This window comes from Monomorium pharaonis, chromosome 7, assembly GCF_013373865.1.
Source record: "Monomorium pharaonis isolate MP-MQ-018 chromosome 7, ASM1337386v2, whole genome shotgun sequence".
Lineage (NCBI taxonomy): Eukaryota > Metazoa > Arthropoda > Insecta > Hymenoptera > Formicidae > Monomorium > Monomorium pharaonis.
In genome coordinates, this window is record NC_050473.1 from 708,146 (window position 1) to 728,872 (window position 20,727).

A 20,727-nucleotide genomic window follows, 5' to 3' on the forward strand; every position below is an offset into this window, starting at 1 on the left:
TTTAATGTGAATTTTTCGCGAATCATGCTGCGTGTAACAGAATCGTTCGCGGTCTTATTTCTCGTCCCGCATCGAGAATAAATTTACGCAGGAAAGTAGTTTCTTTCTTCATCTTTGAATTCAATTTGATAATGAAGTTGGATTCTGCGCCTTCAATTAAACTTGTTTATCCTTGTTATGCCCCGTCTTCCCATCTCTCCCTCTGTCTCTCTCCCTCCTCTTCTCTCCGCTGCGCTCGACCCGCGGAGAAGCTTGTTCGTTTTTCTACGGCGATGCTCGATTAATCCGAGACAAGATCGGCCTCTCGTACGATCACGAAACTCATTTGTTTCTCTATACCATCCGCGCGCACACGCGCGCATTAGTAAACTCGTTTCGATCGGGCGCATTTAAACCGCCACCATCATCATCAATCTGGCAATCATCGACTAGTAAAGTTGTTCGGCGATCGGCACGATCGCGCAGATCGGTTTGGCGCAGGCACGGGCGTACGCGGCCCCACGTCCGTGTTACGTTGCGAGAGGAGGTATTTAAAAAAATTTGGCGCGTAATCGTGGTTGTATACACTTCTCTCAGGCATTCGCCGACCAAGTCCGGCGCTAATGCTGCACCCGGTTGAATCTCTCTTTCTCCCTCTCTCTCTCTCTCTCTCTTGCTCCCCCTTTCCGAGCGAAACCTCTTTATGCACGTTCGCATCCGATCGATCGTACGTACCGACAAAAGTCGCTTTCGTACGAGGGCATTACGCACAAAGCATGTAAGCAGAGGAGTAAAACCTCCTCGCTCTAGCCGTAGTAGGCGAAGCAACATAACGAACCCCGAGACAAGATCGGGGCCAATAATTGCGCATACATAATAAAATGAGGGGCGAACGAACGAGCCGGCGGACGTGTACTGGAACGCGTGTTCCATCGAAGACACGCGCGGATATCCGGGCGTGAATATTAACGATAATAATTTAAGCGAGGGCGGCGAGGACTGCAATAGGAAAGAATTCTTGTGACACCTTCTACCCCTTCCCGAGATTTCTGAAATTTCGACGATATATCGGCCCCGTCGCGCGTTTCGCGCGCGCCACCCTGTGTATCTCCCATCGTGCGTGGTGCACATTGTACAATACCGTATACCACGTATACGGATCGCGGCGTGCGTATATGTCCGTCCGCAAGAGGGACGAAGGAGCCGACGGGTTGGCTAAGCTAAGGCAATAATAAGCCATAAGCGCGCGGTCTCCGCATAGAATGCCGGGTAATGAGGTGGAGCCGAGAGCGGGGTCCGGCCGCACCCTTACCTTACCTTCCGACGACGCCTGGCACGATCGACCCCCACCTATCCCCGACGACGGCGAGGACGACGAGGACCAGATCTATCCTCGCTCGGTTTCGCGAGGAGATAGAAATAAATTATTATATTTATGAAAATACACGTGGGGACGAGCGAGAGGGCGGGGGGGGGGAGGGGGGAGGGATAAGAAAGGAAGGAGGAAGCCCTCGAGCGTGGACGGGCACGTCGGCCGATTCATCCGCGACTCCCGAGAGACTTTTGTCCCTCTCTCGTGATCTCCGGCGTGAATCGTCCGCACCACGCCTATACGAGTCGGATCGGAAAGAGGAGAAAAAAGACGGGAAGGGGAGGGGAGGAGGGAGAGAGAGAGAGAAAAAAAACGACAGATGAAGTGATATGATAATTCACGCGCGCGTGTTGTGATACCTTGCGACGTACCGAGTGATTTACCGAGCGGTGCGACGAAGCGTGGGCGAGTTTGATTGGAAAGCTACGTTTTTTCGTCCCGTCGCTCTTGAGCGCGAACTCGCAGACGGGGGAGAGGGGGGGAATTAACAAGACGAGAGGCGAATTAGAGTCCGAATTTCGTGTGCGCGGAATCGCTTTCGAGATTTCCCACGTCAAGTTCTCGCTCGTCCACGAAGCCAAATAGTTCGGCCGAGGTTCACGACGCCGACGACGACGACGACGACGGACGTGCTCATCGCTCGTCTTTCCGCCGCGCCGACTACGGAAGCGTTTCTTTCGCGGACGCGTGTCTGAAGAACAGAAGGCGCGACTAACGCGCGTCGCTCTTTTTCCGGTCGATTCCTCGCGGAGGAAATCCGAGACGGAAACGCCAGTTGTAAACGCCGGTGTCTTTCCCCATTCCTTCCGTTCCCTTTTCCTCCCTTCGAGTCCTCGCGGAGAAAGGGAACGGAGATGAAAATTCCTCCGGCTTTCCTCGTCACTTCACGCCCTTCGGAAATTGCGTCTCCGCGAAATATAGGCACTGATCACTGATTCTACGCAAAATAATTGCACACGATTAAAATATAAGAATTCTCATTGAATTAAAAATTTCACACGGATATATTGTGCATAGAAAAACTGTCCACCGTACAGTTTTTCTACGCACAATATATCCGTGTGCAATTTTTAATTCAAGGCTAATTCTTGTGCACAGTTTTTCCACGTACAATTTTTTTTGTACAATATATATTTGTGTAGAGTATTTTGATCGTGTACAATTATTTTGTGTAAAATATGATCTGGGCCGAAATATATACGACTCGTCCACGTGCCCGCTATTCGAGTCGGCATGCATTCTCGACGGCGCTACGACGAGACGAGCTTGAACGGACACTCGTGTGATGCCTACCTACGAGCTTAGCTGACGTCTTTGTCCTGGCGCAAGTGGACAATTGTCACAATAGACGTCATTATTAAAGTCGCGACCAGTAATTTCTCTGGGGCTGTTAAAAGAGCGACTGCAAAAATAGCCTATTTTTTCACCCTTGAGTTTAAACTTCTACGTGGTACTAAATGATTGTTCATGATGAGGTATTAATCCTCAGAAAGTTTCAACTGGAGCCGGCTTTTTGTTCCCAAGATATTGGAGGGTCAGAGTTGCTAATTTTACCAACTTGCATATTACGTTTTAAGACATTGGAATGAAAAATTACGTAATAATAGGTTTAGTAAACGTATTCGTTCGTTGATATCTATTTTTATAATTAAATGGTAATGATAAAAAAGTTCTTCAAGAGAACCTATTATTATGTAACTTTTCATTCCAATGTCTTAAAACAGCGAATACGCAAGTCGGTAAAATTAACAACTTAACCCTCCATACCTCGCGAATAGAAAGCCGGCTTTATTTGAAACTTTTTGAGAATTAATACCCCATCATAAACAATCATTTAGTACCAATTAGGTAGAAGTCTAAATTCAAGGGTGAAAAAAAATGGTCTACTTTTCTCTCGCCTCCGCGTGCCTATCGATGAGAATCGCGATTAAACCGACTTGAAACCACGATGATCGACAATGTCGCTGATCCTTCCCGATGAATTTTTTCGTCGAACTCGGGGAAAAAACGGGGTCTCGAGTCGAAACGACGAACCCCTCCCAGATCATCGCATCGACGCCTCCTGCTGCATCTGTACACAGGTGAACGCGCGTCGTTGTGCACGCGTCGGTGGGCGAGCGCGCACACCAGCGCCGAGGGAGATGAGATACATCACGGGACGGGAGACGTATTATTAATGGTGACAGTGGGCGACCCAGGTTGGGCGGGGTACGCGCGCGCGATGCGCGGTCCCACCGAGATGTGGGCCTCGCTCCGGCGGCGGGGCCCCGCTTCCTCTCTCCCCCCTTCCTCCTCGCTTCGAACCTCCTCTACTCCCCGGTCTCTCTCTCTCTCTCTCGCATCGCGCCGCTGCACACGCTGCTCGCGATCGTCTATCCGCGACGCCTCGCATGCGATTCTCTAACGCGTTTTATTTCGCGTTTCCTGAACTTTGAATCGCAAGAGTGACACGGCCGCGCGCGCGCTCTCTCGAGTGCGAAGGTCGAGTCGCTCGAGCGACGAGAGGGAAATATTATGTTAATCCATATGTAATTAAAGCCGACTGGAGAATCAAGCGCTAATCTACGAAATATTCCTCGGCGAGGAATCGGTCGGTCGGTTAATCATTCTAAATGCCGCGAGCATTCTAAATGTGCGAGCGGTTTCTCGCTCGATTCTGAAAATGTCACGTGCCGATCCGCGCGCGCGGGTGTCTGCTGCACCGTCCGCGCGACCATAACGAAATTCCCCTCCCCCCTGCCCCCCCCCCCAAGTGCCTGGGCACCACTCGGCAACGGGAGAATGGCGAGGTTTAATCGCCGATCGCTGGTTCCAAGTGAATTACCGCGCGGTCGCGTGCGTAAATCACCGCGGAATCGTTAATTAGGCGGTGGAACGGGCCCGAGCTTTCTGGAAAATGTCAACGGCGTCGTCCGCGGCGAAAACGGAACGCCGACTCCTCGGCTCTCTGAGGGACCTTTCGACACGCGCGATTTCGCTCCTTGCCGGCGCTCGCGCAATTTGTCGCCGATCCCCCTCCCTCCTTTTCTCGACTCCAGCTAATTTATAATCTCCACGCTGAGAGATGGAACCGCGCGAGCCGATAGAAATCGCGAAATGGAAAGCCTATTAGCATCGGACATTCTTACAAAATATCCACGGCGAGGCGCGCGTCGGCTTTAGCGCGGAGACTTGGAATACCGAGGATGGTTTCGTCAGCAGGTTGTACACCACGTTTTTACCAACGTGCACCTTCCACTTTACTCGCGATGTTTAAAAGTCCCTAAACAATGCCCCGGCATCTAACAGAAATTTTCGTAATAATAATATGTAATTTTTCGATGGTAAAACCAGCTTGAATCTATTGTATACCCGTTCAAGAGAGACGCATCGAGTCCTCCATCGTTCGATTTACGCGCAAGGCCTCGACAATTCGACCCAGACGTCCTCCTCTCCCCTTCCCCCTCCCCCCCCCCTTCATCTCCGTCGACGCGCCTAATTCGACGTAAAGCGCGGGCCGCTTTTGCTCGAAACATCACGAAATTAATGAAGTCGTCGGGCCGGGCCGCGGCCTAAGCGCAGTAAATTAGAGGTACACGCCAGCCATTGGAATACTTAACGAGGACATCACGGTGGGACGCAGCGTGCGCGGGTGTGATGATGAATCACCGCCGGGGATAACTCTGCCGCGCGCTCGCGCGCCCGCCCAGGAATATTAAATTAAGCGTACTTATTGTTAGCCAAAAACCTCATTTGTGTCCCGGGTAGGTCCTCTCCCTTTTTCTTTTTTTCCTTCGGCGAGGAGTTTCGCTGAAGAAAGGAACGGCTGGCCGGAACCCGGGAGAAACGAGAGGAGTCGCTAGACGAGGGGGAACATTGTCGGGCGACAGAAACGTTCTCCTCTTTCGCGGGAATTCTTTTTTTCTTCTTTCTGTCTGTCCTTTTCTCTTTCTCTCTCTCTCTCTCTCTCTCTCTCCACGTTTTCTCACCGCAGAAACGTTCTCGAGAACGCTGAAAGGCACGCTCTCTGTCGCGACTGTTTATTATCAACGAATAGAGCGGAAGGGTACGGCACGACGAAGTGCGATTTCGACAACGATCGATTTGCGCTCGTTCTTTTCCCTTCTTTTTCTTCCCTGCCTTATTCCCCGCCCCTCCCTTACGCGCAAAGTCCTCTGGGTCGGCATTCTTCTCTTTCTCTCCTCCGGAGAGTTGAAATATACAAAATGAAATATGAAATAATGGTTCGTGCCTTGTGGCTGGCTGAAGGCACGGGCGCACCCATATCTACGCCCCCATGCGCCTATGTACCTTTACAAGACTGTACGCATAACTATAATATATATGTGCGCGTGTGTGTATGCGTATATATACGTATATCATCCATTTACATATATATTATGTATATATGATATGCGTATATATATTATAAAATAACAAAGAAGTGTTTTTTTCGTGTGTAATTTTTTTCTTTTTACACAAATAAATGTTTAACTTGAGGGGAAAAAGTTGATAAATTAATGTGCCTAGATGTGTTTTAAAAATAACTAGTTTATAAGTTGAAAGTTAATTTGTTCGAAATTAACTAAATTAAGTTAAAAGTTACTTAGTTACTACAATTCTGGTCTACGCTGAAAAAAAATGCAATATATCCAATAAGATACGTAGTTGCGGGCTGCCAACTACAGATATACTCAATACAATAATATATGCTGTTGCAGTATCAACATTGTACTTGCATTAACAGTAAATATTATTGTATTGAGTATTTTATGCAGTTGATAGCCCACAATTACATATGTTATTGGCTATATTACTTTTTTTCTGTGAATGTATACACACATACACACATATATGTATATATATATAACTTATATGAAATATTATATATTTATATAATAATATATATATATAAATTTTTTGTATATTATTTTATTTATATATTTTATACATTATAAATACATCATTTATATTTATATTTATGTATATATTTATATGAAATATTATACATTTTATATAATTTATTTTATTAACTTTCATGCTGTTGTTCCGCGTGTATACGTGTAATGCGGCGCGATACGCCGTATCCGCCTCAATTTTTTTCCGCTCTTGTCGCAAACATCTTACGTTCATATTAACCCTTATGCCCCGCTTAATGATATTCCGGTCTACCATGTTGGCATATTGAACGCAACTAAGGCAGATTCCAGGCTTGGCCGTCGAGCCAAGACCCGCTGCCGCCGCCGCCGCCGCCGCCGTCGACCAAGCCCACCTGTAAATACGTATATCCGTACGTGTATATACGCCGTGTATGTGCGACGGGAGGAGAGATCATTTCTGTGCTCGTTTTGCGCTACGTATATCGGAGCGACGGCGGGAGGAAGGGAGAGAAATGTAATCTCTCTTTCTCTCTCGCGAGTCGAATTAAGCGCGTCGTTAAGCCAAAGGGATCGACCGACGATTTTATCGGGATTCCGGGGGATATCGGGACGTATATACACCGTGGCTTCGTCCCATTATTGCTCGAGGAGCGTAATTTATTTATAGATTCTTTCGCGCGTATAATCGTTGTATTAAAGCGCGACGACAACGTTCACGTGTATAGTATAATCATTTCAAATGTCATTTAATGAACTGATCCTCTAAGGCGCAGCGGGCAACGAAACTTGACGATCGATCCGTTTCTCGAGCGGAATTTTTTTAACGAATAATTTTTTTTTAATTCGCGCGTCCAACTCGTCACTCCGCTCCAAAATCTGATAATTTTGAGATACTTCAAGCAACGAGATTTGGAGATATTTCTTAAGCTTTCATGTCGATCTGTAGAAAGTATCGAAGTATCTTTTACACGGAAAGAATTTTCTCTGAAAAATTACCCTGAAAATCGTGGTAATTGCAGGACAACGTAAACCTTGAGGAATTTTACTATACTTTTGACAAAATTTACTAAAACTTTGCTAGATTTTATTAAAATTTTATTAAAAGTACGGTAAAATTCTTCAGGGTTTACGTTGTCTCACAATTACCACGATTTTCAGGGTAATTTTTCAGAGAACATTCTCTCCGTGTCGAACCTCATTAAGGTTGTCTGTTTCGCGTTATCGCCATCAAAAACAAAAAATTGCAGCGCCATCCGCATATTAATTCTCGACATTTCATTGTATTTATATCTCTTTTCGATTGTTTATGCGGCGCACAGGGAGTTCCAGAACGACGGTAAGAATCACTCTAATGTACATCGGTGTGTCGCTTTTAATTATCTTAAACGCGCCTCGCTCTTGGTTCCCTCTCGTTTCCCCCTTCTGCCTCGCAGTCCTTACTTGACTCTGGCGGTCTCGTTCGGGTTTTCTTCGCAGGGAAGAAATGGCGGGGCCTGACGCCGCAAGACAGGAGGCCGTACGTCGAGGAGGCCGAGAGGCTCCGGGTTATACACATGCAGGAACATCCGAACTACAAGTACCGGCCGCGGCGCAGGAAGCACGCGAAACGGACACCCGGTGCACCGTCCTCGCCTCCCTCGGCGACCAACACCACCGCGGGCAACAGATCCAATCCTGCCGGCCCGACGATCCATCATTCCATGTAAGTCGATACCGCCGCTCGTACTTTCCGCTTAATGAAGGTACGTGCGAGGCTAACTGCCGCGGTTAATTGAGAGATTCCGCCGAGATTTAAACGCGAAGCGCCCGACGACAGCGTTATGATCTCGGCAACGTTAACATTGTACTCGAGATAATAGAGTCCTCGTAGTCATCAGTCAACATTAAAAATAAGTAAAACTCCTTTGTTAGGCCAATCAACTGGCCAATTTTTATTCGTCAAAATCTCTTTAAGGTGCTTACCGATTTGGAAGAATAAAAATTGGCCAGTTGTGATTGACCTAACAAAGGAGTTTTACTTATTGTGCTCGAGATTTAACCGCTTAAACATTCTGGCAACGTTTGCCTCGAGAGCGAAATATATATCGCGTGCGATAATTATCGTTTAAGGTCCAAGATGGACAGTTACCAGGGCATGTCACAGATCCCGTGGGGTGGCCATTCCCCGATCTCATCCCTGTACCATCAGCAACAGCAGCAGGGTATTCAGGAGTACAAATCAGAAAACAATTCGCTCTACGGCAGCCCTTACACGCCCATCATCCACAGTCCGGACATATCTCCGGTAGCCAGTCCCGAGCCCGATGGTAAATTTTTTAAAATCGACAATTGATCGGGTAATCGGGAATTCAATTTAAGGTTCTTATCTTACAGACAAAACGCAAAAGGTAAACTAACGATACAACGAGACGATGATTTTTCGCGAAAGAATAAATTAGAAAATTAGTTAACGTAAAAAAGAAAAACGTTTACAATAATTGATATTGTATAAATGTAAGTACGAAATGGTCGAAATGATTTGATCTACCAGGCGACGGCGGCCATCTGTCGTCCGCACAAAATCCGGATCCGGAGCGTGAGCTGATGGAAGGCACCTCGAAGCAACACGGAGACATGGCCGATCAGACGAAACGATACACCTTTATGAGTGGCGACAATCAATTGCACACGGGCCACGCTGGTAACACTAGCATATCATCGTGTCAGAATTCCGGCGGTTACACGGATACCTTAACGTATAAGAAATCCGTACGTATTCCGCCCACACCTGACATTTCTACGTTGCGTTGCCATTATAATCTTTTTATAAGCTATCGCTCGTCGAGACACGAGCAACAATGTAAGACTAAGAATTTAATTGCTTGATCTACGGCCAGTTTTTTTTTTTTTTTAATGAAATGAAAATTTTTTTCCCCTAATAAATTTAAATTCCGGTTTGCGATTCCTTCGCGTCGAATTATTTCGCTGTTCAGATCAGATCGAGCGGATCACACTCAGCAAATTGTTACGTTTCTCGTTGATGTAGGTGGGCTATTTGAATTTCGAGAGACAGTCCACGAGCATAGCCGCGGTAGGCATAGCGAACGGTATGATGGTGTCGTGCAATAAGCTACGCTCCGGTTTCGACAACATCGGCTCCGTCACGGGCACGTTTTACCCGCCGGTCGCCTCGCCGCACGATCAATCGCTACAGCATTACAGTGGCACGCAGTCGTCCAAGAGCACGACGAACTATTCGATGCAGCCTACCGTTGAGAGCAATTACAATCCGGTCCAATGCACCGGCAGCCGACAGCAGACTATGGGAATCCGCGGGGCCGCCGAAAGTTGTTCCGGTAACATTTTGTTCTCGTACACGCATGTTTAAAGGCTCAGGACAAAAGAATCTTGACGTCAGGGGGACTATGATAATATTATTCTTCGCAGGAAAAGTACACATATACAAAGAAGAGAAATCACTTGAATAAGCTTAGAGAAGAGTAATTAAAAAAATAATATTATTGCTTTTTAAAAGTCAAATTGTTCTCTCCTGAAATGAGAGAGAGAAATATTTGGATATTCCCGAATCTCTATTTATAGCGAATGATAGTAGGGATCTCAATAACGATGTAATTTATTATCTCGTTTCTTTTATTTAGCCTCAATCTCGTGATTTCTTCTGCAGGTGCAGTGACGCACCGATACCAAATGCCGCATCATCAGGAATACCAGCCGGACCCGTCGTCCGGCAGTAGCCAGCAGCAACACGCGATTCTCGGCGGTCACATTGATCCCGGTATGAGCGCCGAGGACGAACAGCAGCAGACGCTCCAGCTGGAAAAGTATTTCAAGTATTCCCATACAACGAGCGTGGCGCATTCGAGCTTGTCGTCGCAAAGTATGTTGGACAGCAATCATAACTACGCCAGCGATCTGCGCTACTACGGTGCACCGCCGCAGTCTCAGCTGGATATACCGAATTCTCAATGCATCGTCGACGATCAGCATGGCAACAAGGATGCTCGTTGTCCTAACGTCTCGATCGGTCACGCCATGGAGCAGTATCATCCGGGACTGGAGGTGTCCAAGTACACGGACCATTCGGTGACACAGCCGCATCAACAGCCGCAGCCACAGCAGCAGCCACAGCAGCAGCAGCAACAGCAACAACAGCAGAGCATGGAACACGTGCCCAAGACCGACGATGATTTCAGTGTTATACTTGCGGACGTGCGCAAGACTTGCTACAGTAGCTAGTGTTTCTTCTTCTAGTGCATAGAACGATCCACGGGTTTCGGGTTGGACCGACAAGCGAATTTCAGGGACTCCCCTTTCGCTCACCGTCGGGAAGGACAGGATGCTTGTGTGCACATTTTGAGTCATCACGTGGCCGGTGCTACGCGAAATATATCAAAGCATTTTTATATCTCGTGATAAAAGGTACGTTCTTCTCGTTAACTTCAGAAACAATTTCGGGCTCAGTCGGGCAAAAGGTATATTGCTTGCTAAAAATCGATTCATTCAATTTCCAATACGGGAAATATTTAATTGGTTTTTTTTTTGGAACTTTGTCTATGAATATCCCTTGAATATAAGCACGATCTCTTATGGATTTCAGTACAACTGAAATTATATTCATGCGAGTCAGTGACGTACAATTGTCGCCTGTCAACAAGTTGCGGAAAGCGAAATTGCGATAAAAATACGATACGAATACAATAATACGATATAAACAATGATAAACTGCCTGATATGATCAAGAATGTCATCATATTTCGTTACAATGAATATCGTTTTATTGGAATTTTTTACAAAATATTAAATTTCCTGGATTTCTGATATCTTATCTGCAAATTTATACGAACACTTTAAGACTTGAAAAAACGTAATGACTAGGCGGCTGGTGGTGCACGGATAATGTAGCATTAAAATTGCAGAGAGAATTGTATACTCATATAGATGTCACATTATTTTGTCACATTAGTTTCATTATCAAAGATAACAGTAGCAAAGATAATAGCGATAGCGAGAGATATTAAATTTATGTTATTATATTAGAAAACTTTCACATGTCAAGAAATGTTTTGCATCAGCAGATCATCTCATATTTACTTCGAGATAGCAGCATTTACTTTTGGTGCTACACCATTGTGAGCTTTATCATCCAAAAACTTATTTTTAATTGTCACAAACGATGGTTTTACATAAACTTATGTTTTTGTGTGTAAATAAATTTTCCTTTTCTTGCTCATCAGGGTGACGTTTCTAGTAACTTGTGCACAAAGTCTGCACGTCAAGTTTTGTAGAAATGCGAATGGTGCAAAATGTCTTCGATGTGTATAGAGAGACGTGTAAAGAATTCTGGGTAAATTATTATCATACTATTATTTTGCTATTATAATTTTACCTATTATTAACATTATTATTATTATTATTATTATTATTATTATTATTATTATTATTAAATGTATCGTACTTAATAGAATCGATTGTGAACAAACATTTACCTGCATATATTCTTCAAAGAATATCCTTCCATAAAAAATATAACACATTCTTGACGCGCTTTATATTGTTGTGCATATCGTTTCTTTTATGTATGTAGCGCACACGTATGTGGTAGGTACTACACACAATATATGTATGAGACATGCATACATATATATTATATTGTAAAATATTATATTATGTTGTCCATTTCGTCACTTAAAATAAATTTCTCATTGGGTTTCACACAATAAAATTATATAACTTTCTAAAAGAATATTACATCCCCGTGAGGTAATACATCGCGCTAATATATTTTTTAATCACGTACATGTATTAAAAGTGACCTTTCAGGATTGATTTCCATGTTATTAAAACACACACATGTATGTATATTAATTCTTTTTATTAAATATATATAAAAAATATGTGTATAAGATACAACATTATGTGTAAAGCTGAAATCATACATAGTGTAGTGTAGTGTAGTGATATCCATAAATTACATCAAAGGGGGTTGATACAATAATTAAATATTTAATATTTCTCATTTTCCATTATATAATTCTGACGCTTCTCGCACCAGAAGGTCACAGATATCTATAGATAAATTCTTTTTTACTAAATAAATATATTTATATTAAACAACAGGCACATGAAGAAAACAAGTATTAAATAAATTATTATAAATATTTTATAATATCGAGTCTACAATAAGACATTTATAAATATTTCCTCGAGTTATCTAGGAATTGTTATTGCACATATCGCCCTTTTTAATATCTGTCGCAAAGCCATTTGATAACTGAAATGATCAATGCTAAAGTCAGTATATCAAAGTAAGATCTCAAAATTAATCTCCAACTCTCCCTGCTAAATCAGCATGCATATATTTCTATGCAAACAATGTATTTTTACGAATTTTTTGTTACATTTTATGTATTAATCCCCATTGATTTACACGTAAATATATTTACGATTATAATCGAATTGTGCGACGTTTATGTTTGCTTTACCATTATAATATGGTATGTGTGAAGGAGGCTGACGTCGCTCGATGCAATTTATCAATCATTCGTAGCAGAACCAGGATTGTTAAGACAAAAATATAAAGAATGAATTCTTTTAGTAATATACAATTCTTTCTTACTTGAAGTTATATTCTAAATATACTTTCAAGAAAGAATATAAAATTCTCTGTTAACTTGTGCGTATAACGAAAAAAATCAGTGGCATATTTCAATTCTAAATGAAAAAAAAAAAAGACATTGTTTCTGTCACAGAATTATATACGTATTTTGTGTTTCTAAGAAAATCTAAGAAAAATATTAAAGTTGATTAATAATAAATTTAATCGTTAGAATAATTAATGATTAATAATTAATAATTTCAATCGCTTAATCCCGGCTCTTTCATAGCTATGTTGTGAATGTCTCTTTATCACTATTTTTGCTTTCGTAGCAATCAATTGCTAATAGAATTATAAATGGCGAGGTCTATTTGGGGAATCATACCGAGTACATTTTTCTCGGCATTAACATATTGTACGTCTTCTATTCGCAGTATAGTGGTTGTTGACTAAAACCTGACACCAAATACTGCTAGATGATCATAAATATTTCGTGAACATCAGATTACAAGCGTAAGTATATACGTACGTATTCCTTCGCTTCGAAAACGATCTCTACTGTAAATATAACGTACATGTAAGAGATTTCAGAGAGCAATGGCTTAACGCTATACGTTAAATGGACAGATTTTACAGTCTTATTCACGATGATCCGCTAGATATAGCTCTCTCAATAAAACGTGCAAAGACATTCGTTACAAATTAGATTAATTCACGTATCATTATATAAATTGCTAATATTCTTATAAAGTCTCGCACAGTACTGCAAATCTTACATAAACTGTACAATTTTTGGCTATTAACATGAATTTGTATGTACATGAATTTATATATATCTAGCTCATCGGTATCTATTGTATCAATATTGTTATTTGTGACTCTGCATATATATATGTATATATATGTCTTATGTACAATTATAACATATAATGTACACACATACAATGTGTATAAATGGCAGCTTTACAAATCACGTATAAAATTCTCTACGTACAAATTCTTTACGTTTCTGTTTGAGAGATGAAACAGAACATTTCTGAGTTTTGAATGGATTATTTGTAACATATAGCCAGGATGAAAAACATTAGATAGTTAATACAAAAAATTAGCGGGTATATAATTGGAATGATTTCACTTGTCATAAATAAAAATACTGTAACTAGGAATGTTATAAATAATTACAATAGAAACAAGTATTTGCGAATAATATTCTGGAACATATAATTGCTGATCACAGGAAATGTTTTATGTATTTTTATCTATATATAGATAATTTTTCATTCTTTAAATTTCTTATAGCAGAATTATACCAAATTCTACAAAAGTAGAATTAAGAACAATATTTGTAATAAAATATGTCAAAATATTTTATTACAAATCTTGGAATGTACAGAAATAAAATTCTGATGTAAATTGGGCAAAAAAAAAGAAATTAAATGTTACAAATATCCACTCAGTAAAATCTACATAATTACGTTATTACATGTACGCATCGTATATTAATAAGATCTACAAAACCACAAATGACATTTTTTAACATTTAATGATTTTTCCCTAAACAAGAGTTAAATTAATATTTTGTTCGCTCCGTTTACACAAACCCTTTTAAAGTGTAACCCTATTGTTATAAAGTTCTACAATCCTCCCATTTAAATCTAATATTTCATCTTGCAAAAATACTTTTGCTCGATTTGGCTTTGGCTTTAATTACGATAAACTTTAAAGTAAAATGTATAAAACAAAATTTTATATTCAAATTAATTTGAAAGAGAATTCTTAATAAATATTTTATTCACGTTTACTAAAGAAAGGCAAAAAATGTATAAAGCAAAATTTTATATTTAAATTAATTCGAAAGAAAATTCTTAATAAATATCTTGTTCATATTTACTAAAAAAAGACAAATTATCTATGTACACATAAATTAAAATTAATTTTAAAAAATTAGAAATTTTAGTTTATCATTTTTGAGAATTCTATTTCATTTTAACTAACTAGATTAGTTAGAAAAATTTGTTGAGATATTAAAATTTTTCTAGCATTCTTTTTTTCTATTGCACTGCAACAACTGTCTATAAGTTCATGTTCAAAATTTTAATCTATAGTGTTCTTATATGTCATTCATCCCATAAACAGTTCTGTTTCATTTTAGAATAGTATGAGAATATAAAACATTTTTTGCATGTTTTTATGCCACATCGATAAGTGCTTGCTACCTTTTTGCCGTCTGTCTTCCCTTTGCAAAATTTTAGACCACACGGATACCAGCCGATACATAATTCGAGGGAGCATGTGCAAGGTGCCCAAAGATTTGACGTGTCAGCACATTTAGACACCAATAATGACCTTGTGTCATTCATGCCCGATTGCGGCACATTTGTGAAGTTATATACAGCTGCCATAAGCAACTCTTCCGAGGAACCTGACGACGTCAAGTCAAAATTAATGTTATCACAATGTTATCGCTAATAGTATTACAGCATATCATATACACAACACTAATCGCATTGTATTCACATCACAGATAATTACCTGGTCTTTGAATCCACTGTTTTATGTCGTCGTTTCTGGTGTATGTCGATCCAGCTGCTTCCGCACAAAGTGTGGTAACGTGCTTCGAAATTTCCTTGGACTGAGAAACGTCCAGAAACAAGTCCATTGTGTAATTGACATGACCTTTGTCCTCCTCCGCTACGCGTACGGTACCTGGATTCTTCTGACGTAGTTTAGACATCGCGTCAGACGATATAAAATCTACTTTGTAAAAATGGTTCACGAAACACATGACTTGATACTGATTTTGCCCACGTTCCTCCTCACCAAGTACTAAGGCTTTTATAACTTGAACTTCCTGCAAGAACCATATTGCTTATAGAAGAAAATCATAGATAATTGCTCCTCTCTTTCTCATAAGTCTTTACGCGTGGAAAATAATTACATTTTTGAAATCAATGAGTTGCGTGACCAGTGTGCCATCGGAACGTTGGAATTCGAGAGTGATCAGATCTTCCGTAACATTAGACGAGATTGTTTCTAAAAGAATATCACCGCCCTGCAAATAAAAAATAATAGGAAAAATTATCTTTAAATTTTGTTTATACGTTGATGTGAAAAAAAGGATATTCAATATGTGTCAAATTTTGTTGGAGGTTAACTCAAGGAAATATTTGACATTTTTAAATAATTTTTAACAAATTATAAATTATGTAAAGATAAAACTGAAAGATATATATAATGAATATAAAACAGATTACATTTGTCTACCTGATTTTTGACGTTTATGAGCAAGTGTGTGGTGCATACTCCGTATAAGCACTGTAACACGACACAGATCGCGAGAAGCTCGTTGAGTCTCATTGTCGCATTGTTGATCACTGCCGACGCTCGCCTCCTCGTCCGAGCCGACGGCGACGAGCCAATATTCGCGTAGAAAAGAAAACCGAATTACTCCATCGAGTATTATAACCTAATGCGTCAAGCTGCTCCGCTCCTTTTTTTTCCTTTCTCTCTCTCTCTCTCTCTTTCTCTCTCTCTCTCTCTCACTTCCTTCAACGGCCTACATTTCTGTCCACCATGTTTTCAGAGCCCGATACAGTGTAGCCAATTTTACATCAAAAGAAAAATTCACTGGTTACCTTTTAAAAAGATACAACGAAATTCAAACGCGCTTAGGACAATTTGGTATCCATTGTCGAGAATTTTATGTAATTATTGTTAATAGACAAAAGATTTATAACTTTTAATAAATAAAAAGATTTTTAAAAATCGATTAAAGTATCGAAAAATTATTCGTGAGACCAATTATATTTGTGAGACAAAAAAAATTAAAAATAAAAAAGTGTATTTTTTAGAAGATATGTTTCTTGTTTATTATGCTAATATTTAATTTACATTTCTGCTCGTCGTTTCTTATTAGCAATTTTGCTATTTCGAGCACTGACGCACAAGGCGGATATTCCATCTTCTTCGCTTAATCGTGCAGTTGACGAGATTTCCTTTGAAGATTTGCTGAGCATGGTACCCTCTCTGAAAGTAAGGCATATTAGATAATTAAATGTGAAAAAACTTATGAAGAAAAATAACTTACGAAAATTGCAATTGTAACGCCGGTAAGATCGATGGTGGCTCCGGCAGCTGCACAGGCTTCAGGTCGTATATCTTTAAATGGGTATAAATGGGAATCTGCAAACCGATTTAATGTAGTAAAATTATTATCAACGACAGTTGTTGACAGTTGTGGCGACGAGATTACTAAAAACACTGGAAATAAAATTGAAATATTTTTTATTAATTCTTGCAACGAATACATTGCGGTTGAATCTTACATATAGCAGAGATGTGTCCAAGATTGTAGATGGTACGCAACACGTTAGCAGATCGGGAAGCTGACATTGATGGCCAAGTATCGGAGATCGTAATTGTCTGCCTTGATTAAATTCATCGAGTTCCTCCCCCGATTCCGAATGATTTCTAGGAGAAGCATCTAGAGCCTCGCATTCTGCTTCTTCGTCATTAGAAATGTATACAATAATTATATAGTAAAATACTTGTAAAATTAAATACTGCAGCTTATAGATTTTCGAAAGTATAAATTCGTTGGCTTACCGGAATATTGCATGGTACAAATTATTGTTGTATATGTCTACCGAAATATTACAACAGGCTTACGGTCTGAACTTGTGCTATGAGACGTTTGATCGATAATACTCTGTTATCTTTTCAACATGAGTTGCGTGTAATTTATATTTCTCTTAGATACTTCTTAGATTTTATCTCTAATAAATTAATTGATAGTATTTGGCTAATATTGGCTAAATATTTGGGAATGCATTGGCAACGTTTTCCCAATGTTTTGCAATGTAACGCCAATATTGGTTTTAAAATATTGTCTCCAAATTAGAATGTAATTAGTGTCCAATATAAAAAATCGATTGGTTTAATATTGGCCCAATGCTGAACCAATATTGAACCAATATTGCTGCTTAGACAAATTAGTTGAATAAGATGAAGCCGTCCACTTTACAATATTGGGAATATTGTGTTCACATTACTTTTCAATATTGCGCCAATGTTTTTTGCTTCTAAGGATATTTCTCTAAGATATTTCTATATAAAAATAAAGAATTTTAAAATTTTAAATTTTGTTACATGAGAAAGTAATAATACCGTGAAAAGTTTGATCTATTTCATAAAAAAAAAACGGGGAGAACCCAGCAAACACGGAACGTGTTGTAATATTGTTGTGATGTTGCTACAATGTTATAACATTGCCGCAATGTTGCTGCTATGTTCTGTGTTTGCTGGGAAATATTGAGTAAGAATCAACAACATTAATGAATCTAATCGTTGTACTTTATTTATTAATATTAAAATACAAAAGTATTTCTTCTGTTTTAATTATGTAGCAGTATGTTGCTACATGTAATTTCGATATTGCAACAGCTGTATTTTTTCGGCGATACCAATTGATATGATACATCGAGTTAGTCTATTATATTGTAGATAGATTGTCTTTATGCGTCTCTTTAGACCGATTGGATGAAGCCACGATGATAGGCGACATCGGTGTAGACATCAGGTACACCCTGTGCGCAAGGCATGACCCAGGAAGTAATACCGATCTGTACACCGTTGGAGATGAGTGGGCCACCGCTGTCACCCTGAAAATACAGATGATTTTCGTTAACTTTCCGTTCAACTATCAAATTTTTCTAACAACTGTGAATCAATTGTCTCCAATTGTCATCGGGAAAATTGTTCCCACACATTTATACGTTACTCACTTGGCAGGCACCAATTCCAAAGCGATTCATCGCACACAAATGGCTGCCGGTCAAAGGCATACCACGGTGGATTTGCTGGCATTGGGTTCTGCTTACCACAGCCTGGTTCATTTTGAGAAGTTCGCGCGCGAGCGGTCCGTTTGTGCTAGTCTTACCCCATCCGGATAGGGTGCAGGACTGTCCGCCCCTTGGAGAAGAGCTGGCCAGGCCAATCGGTTGTTGGTATGAGTTATATTGAATTCGCGATCTGAGCTGAAACGAACAAATCAAATGATTTAAATGAAAGAAGAAAAATGGAAGGTCGATAGTAGAAGAATGAGAAAGAAATTATTAACTGTAACTTTTGAAATTGCAAAGGCAAATTGCAGTGGCAAACCATCTTGCAACAAAATGTACCTTGATCACTGCGACGTCATTTTTCCAAGAGTCTTCCCTCCTGCCAGTGTATTGCGGATGCACAACCACTGTCGCCACAGAATGGAGCTGTCCTCCACGAACGTCAATAGTGCCAGTGGCAATTTTGAGGTTGCTGTAGGGTGGATACACAATGCCCTCCACGCAATGCGCCGCAGTCAGGATCGTGTCGGGGGCGATAATAGAGCCGCCACAAATGTGATTGCCATTCACCCTCAAGGAAACTTGATGCGGGAATTCGCCTAGTGCGGCGGGCTGGCCACCGACGATCGCTTCGGGTTCCTCGGCGAACGTCTCTGCAAATCAAAATGCATATTAGACGTTTTTTATAGACCGGTACATATCACTGTAAATGACTAATGAGCAAAACGTTTATGCAACATATGCCTCTACTTACGCTGCGCGAGAACGCCGATCACCAAGAAAATAAATGGTAGCATGATCGATAACTAACTTAAGCCCAATCAAAAATGAAACTGGGAATGAGAACAGCAATTTCCATTTCCTCTTTTTATAGGGGATCTGTAACTTGACCTCGGCGAACAGCTGGCATTTCTTTACGGTAAATAAACGCATCTTGCATTTCGAGGTATAAGATATGACAAAAATCAAATATTGCACATACACTTACGTGGCGTTAAATGAGAAAGAATGATAAAGCAGATATAATAAAGTGATTAAACATACGAATTTTATCTCTTCATTATTATTATTGTGGAGTTGATTGTTCATTCAAACAAAAAGAAAGCATCTAAAGAATAAGTTATCAAAAAGCAAATACAAAATTTCTTTGCTTGACGTATACAACAACAAGTTAATTAATTCAAATTTATTATCAATATATCAAATAATATATAATATAATTTATGGTAAAACTATAAATTGTAAACTCGCTTTTGATTGAAGTATCTGTGATTTTTTTATTATGCAAAATGATTAATTAAATATTCTTTAGATGTAAAAAAAATAACATCTCAGTGTTTTAATAAGATTATATCCTAAATAATACATGTTCTTAAAATTATTGTTAATGCATGAAATATTTTGGTATATTTATAGGATGCTTTGTTTTTAACTTAATACTAAATAAATAATTTATTTTATACATTATTGCTTTCAAAATATCCATCAAATAACAGATAAAATTAAGAATACGTTGTTAACAGTTAATACTTGAAAAAAAGTCTTGCAACTTCAACAAAATTATATGTGGGTAAAAATTTGCTGAGATAGATAAATAAATAGCAAATACTGTGATATGTATATGTATTGCATCTAATAAATCTAGCCGATAGAAGCAGACTTTTCAAATTCTATACGTGACAGTCAAAATTTTAGCATCAGATACAAAAATTAGCGATACATTTTGTTTGTGATATCAAAAAATCTGTCTATATCAACAAAAGATTTTGTTGGATCATGTTATACGATATCATTTATATTTTACTTTTAGAATTTTTTCCTTAAAATATAAAAGAAATACATCCCTAATCTCTCTAAAAAAGGCGTGTCCAACAAAATAATTCTAGACAAGAAAACATCCTGGAAACAACACGTTGTGATTTTCAAAACATTCTTAAAGTATCAGATCAAAGACACCCGAGGGGGTTTTAGTCAGTAAGAGTCTGGCATAATCTTCGATCCCATGTGAGAGCCTAAGGTTATCCATGAGAATTTCCTCCCCCGATACTAAAAAAAAAATTAGATGAGAAACTAATAAACAGA

The 20,727-nt window shown here is 39.8% G+C and overlaps 4 protein-coding genes across 6 annotated transcripts in view; 1 reads left to right on the forward strand and 3 right to left on the reverse strand.

Moving 5' to 3' along the window:
* LOC105828451 (putative transcription factor SOX-15) overlaps positions 1-13,775 on the forward strand; it is a 29,196-nt gene extending 15,421 nt beyond the window's left edge. The window contains exons 4-8 of the mRNA XM_028191392.2: positions 7,687-7,912; positions 8,320-8,516; positions 8,741-8,958; positions 9,236-9,545; positions 9,875-13,775. Of these exons, the coding sequence (XP_028047193.2) occupies positions 7,687-7,912; positions 8,320-8,516; positions 8,741-8,958; positions 9,236-9,545; positions 9,875-10,446 (1,523 nt within the window). The 3' untranslated portion in view covers positions 10,447-13,775. The remainder of the gene's footprint in view (positions 1-7,686; positions 7,913-8,319; positions 8,517-8,740; positions 8,959-9,235; positions 9,546-9,874) is intronic.
* A 1,071-nt stretch (positions 13,776-14,846) lies between these two features.
* Positions 14,847-16,357, reverse strand: LOC105828450 (out at first protein). The gene is made up of 4 exons (XM_012666775.3): positions 16,070-16,357; positions 15,744-15,857; positions 15,338-15,656; positions 14,847-15,227 (listed from the first exon to the last, which is right to left on the reverse strand). Exons 1-4 carry the CDS (start codon positions 16,160-16,162, stop codon positions 14,923-14,925), a joined length of 831 nt encoding a protein of 276 aa, XP_012522229.1. The 5' UTR covers positions 16,163-16,357; the 3' UTR covers positions 14,847-14,922.
* Positions 16,358-16,675: 318 nt separating this feature from the next.
* On the reverse strand, positions 16,676-17,892 carry LOC105828449. Of its 3 annotated transcripts, none has more exons than XM_036289887.1 (4): positions 17,411-17,892; positions 17,131-17,303; positions 16,893-16,987; positions 16,676-16,831 (listed from the first exon to the last, which is right to left on the reverse strand). In XM_036289887.1, exons 1-4 carry the CDS (start codon positions 17,421-17,423, stop codon positions 16,693-16,695), a joined length of 420 nt encoding a protein of 139 aa, XP_036145780.1. In that variant the 5' UTR covers positions 17,424-17,892; the 3' UTR covers positions 16,676-16,692. The 3 variants fall into 3 exon arrangements, with proteins under 3 accessions (XP_036145780.1, XP_036145779.1, XP_036145778.1); XM_036289886.1 differs by having other exon boundaries at positions 17,131-17,306; XM_036289885.1 differs by having other exon boundaries at positions 17,131-17,309; positions 17,411-17,874.
* Positions 17,893-18,139: 247 nt separating this feature from the next.
* Positions 18,140-19,506, reverse strand: LOC105828448 (chymotrypsin-1). The gene is made up of 4 exons (XM_028191471.2): positions 19,400-19,506; positions 18,985-19,298; positions 18,589-18,840; positions 18,140-18,465 (listed from the first exon to the last, which is right to left on the reverse strand). Exons 1-4 carry the CDS (start codon positions 19,440-19,442, stop codon positions 18,331-18,333), a joined length of 744 nt encoding a protein of 247 aa, XP_028047272.2. The 5' UTR covers positions 19,443-19,506; the 3' UTR covers positions 18,140-18,330.
* Positions 19,507-20,727: the final 1,221 nt, after the last annotated feature.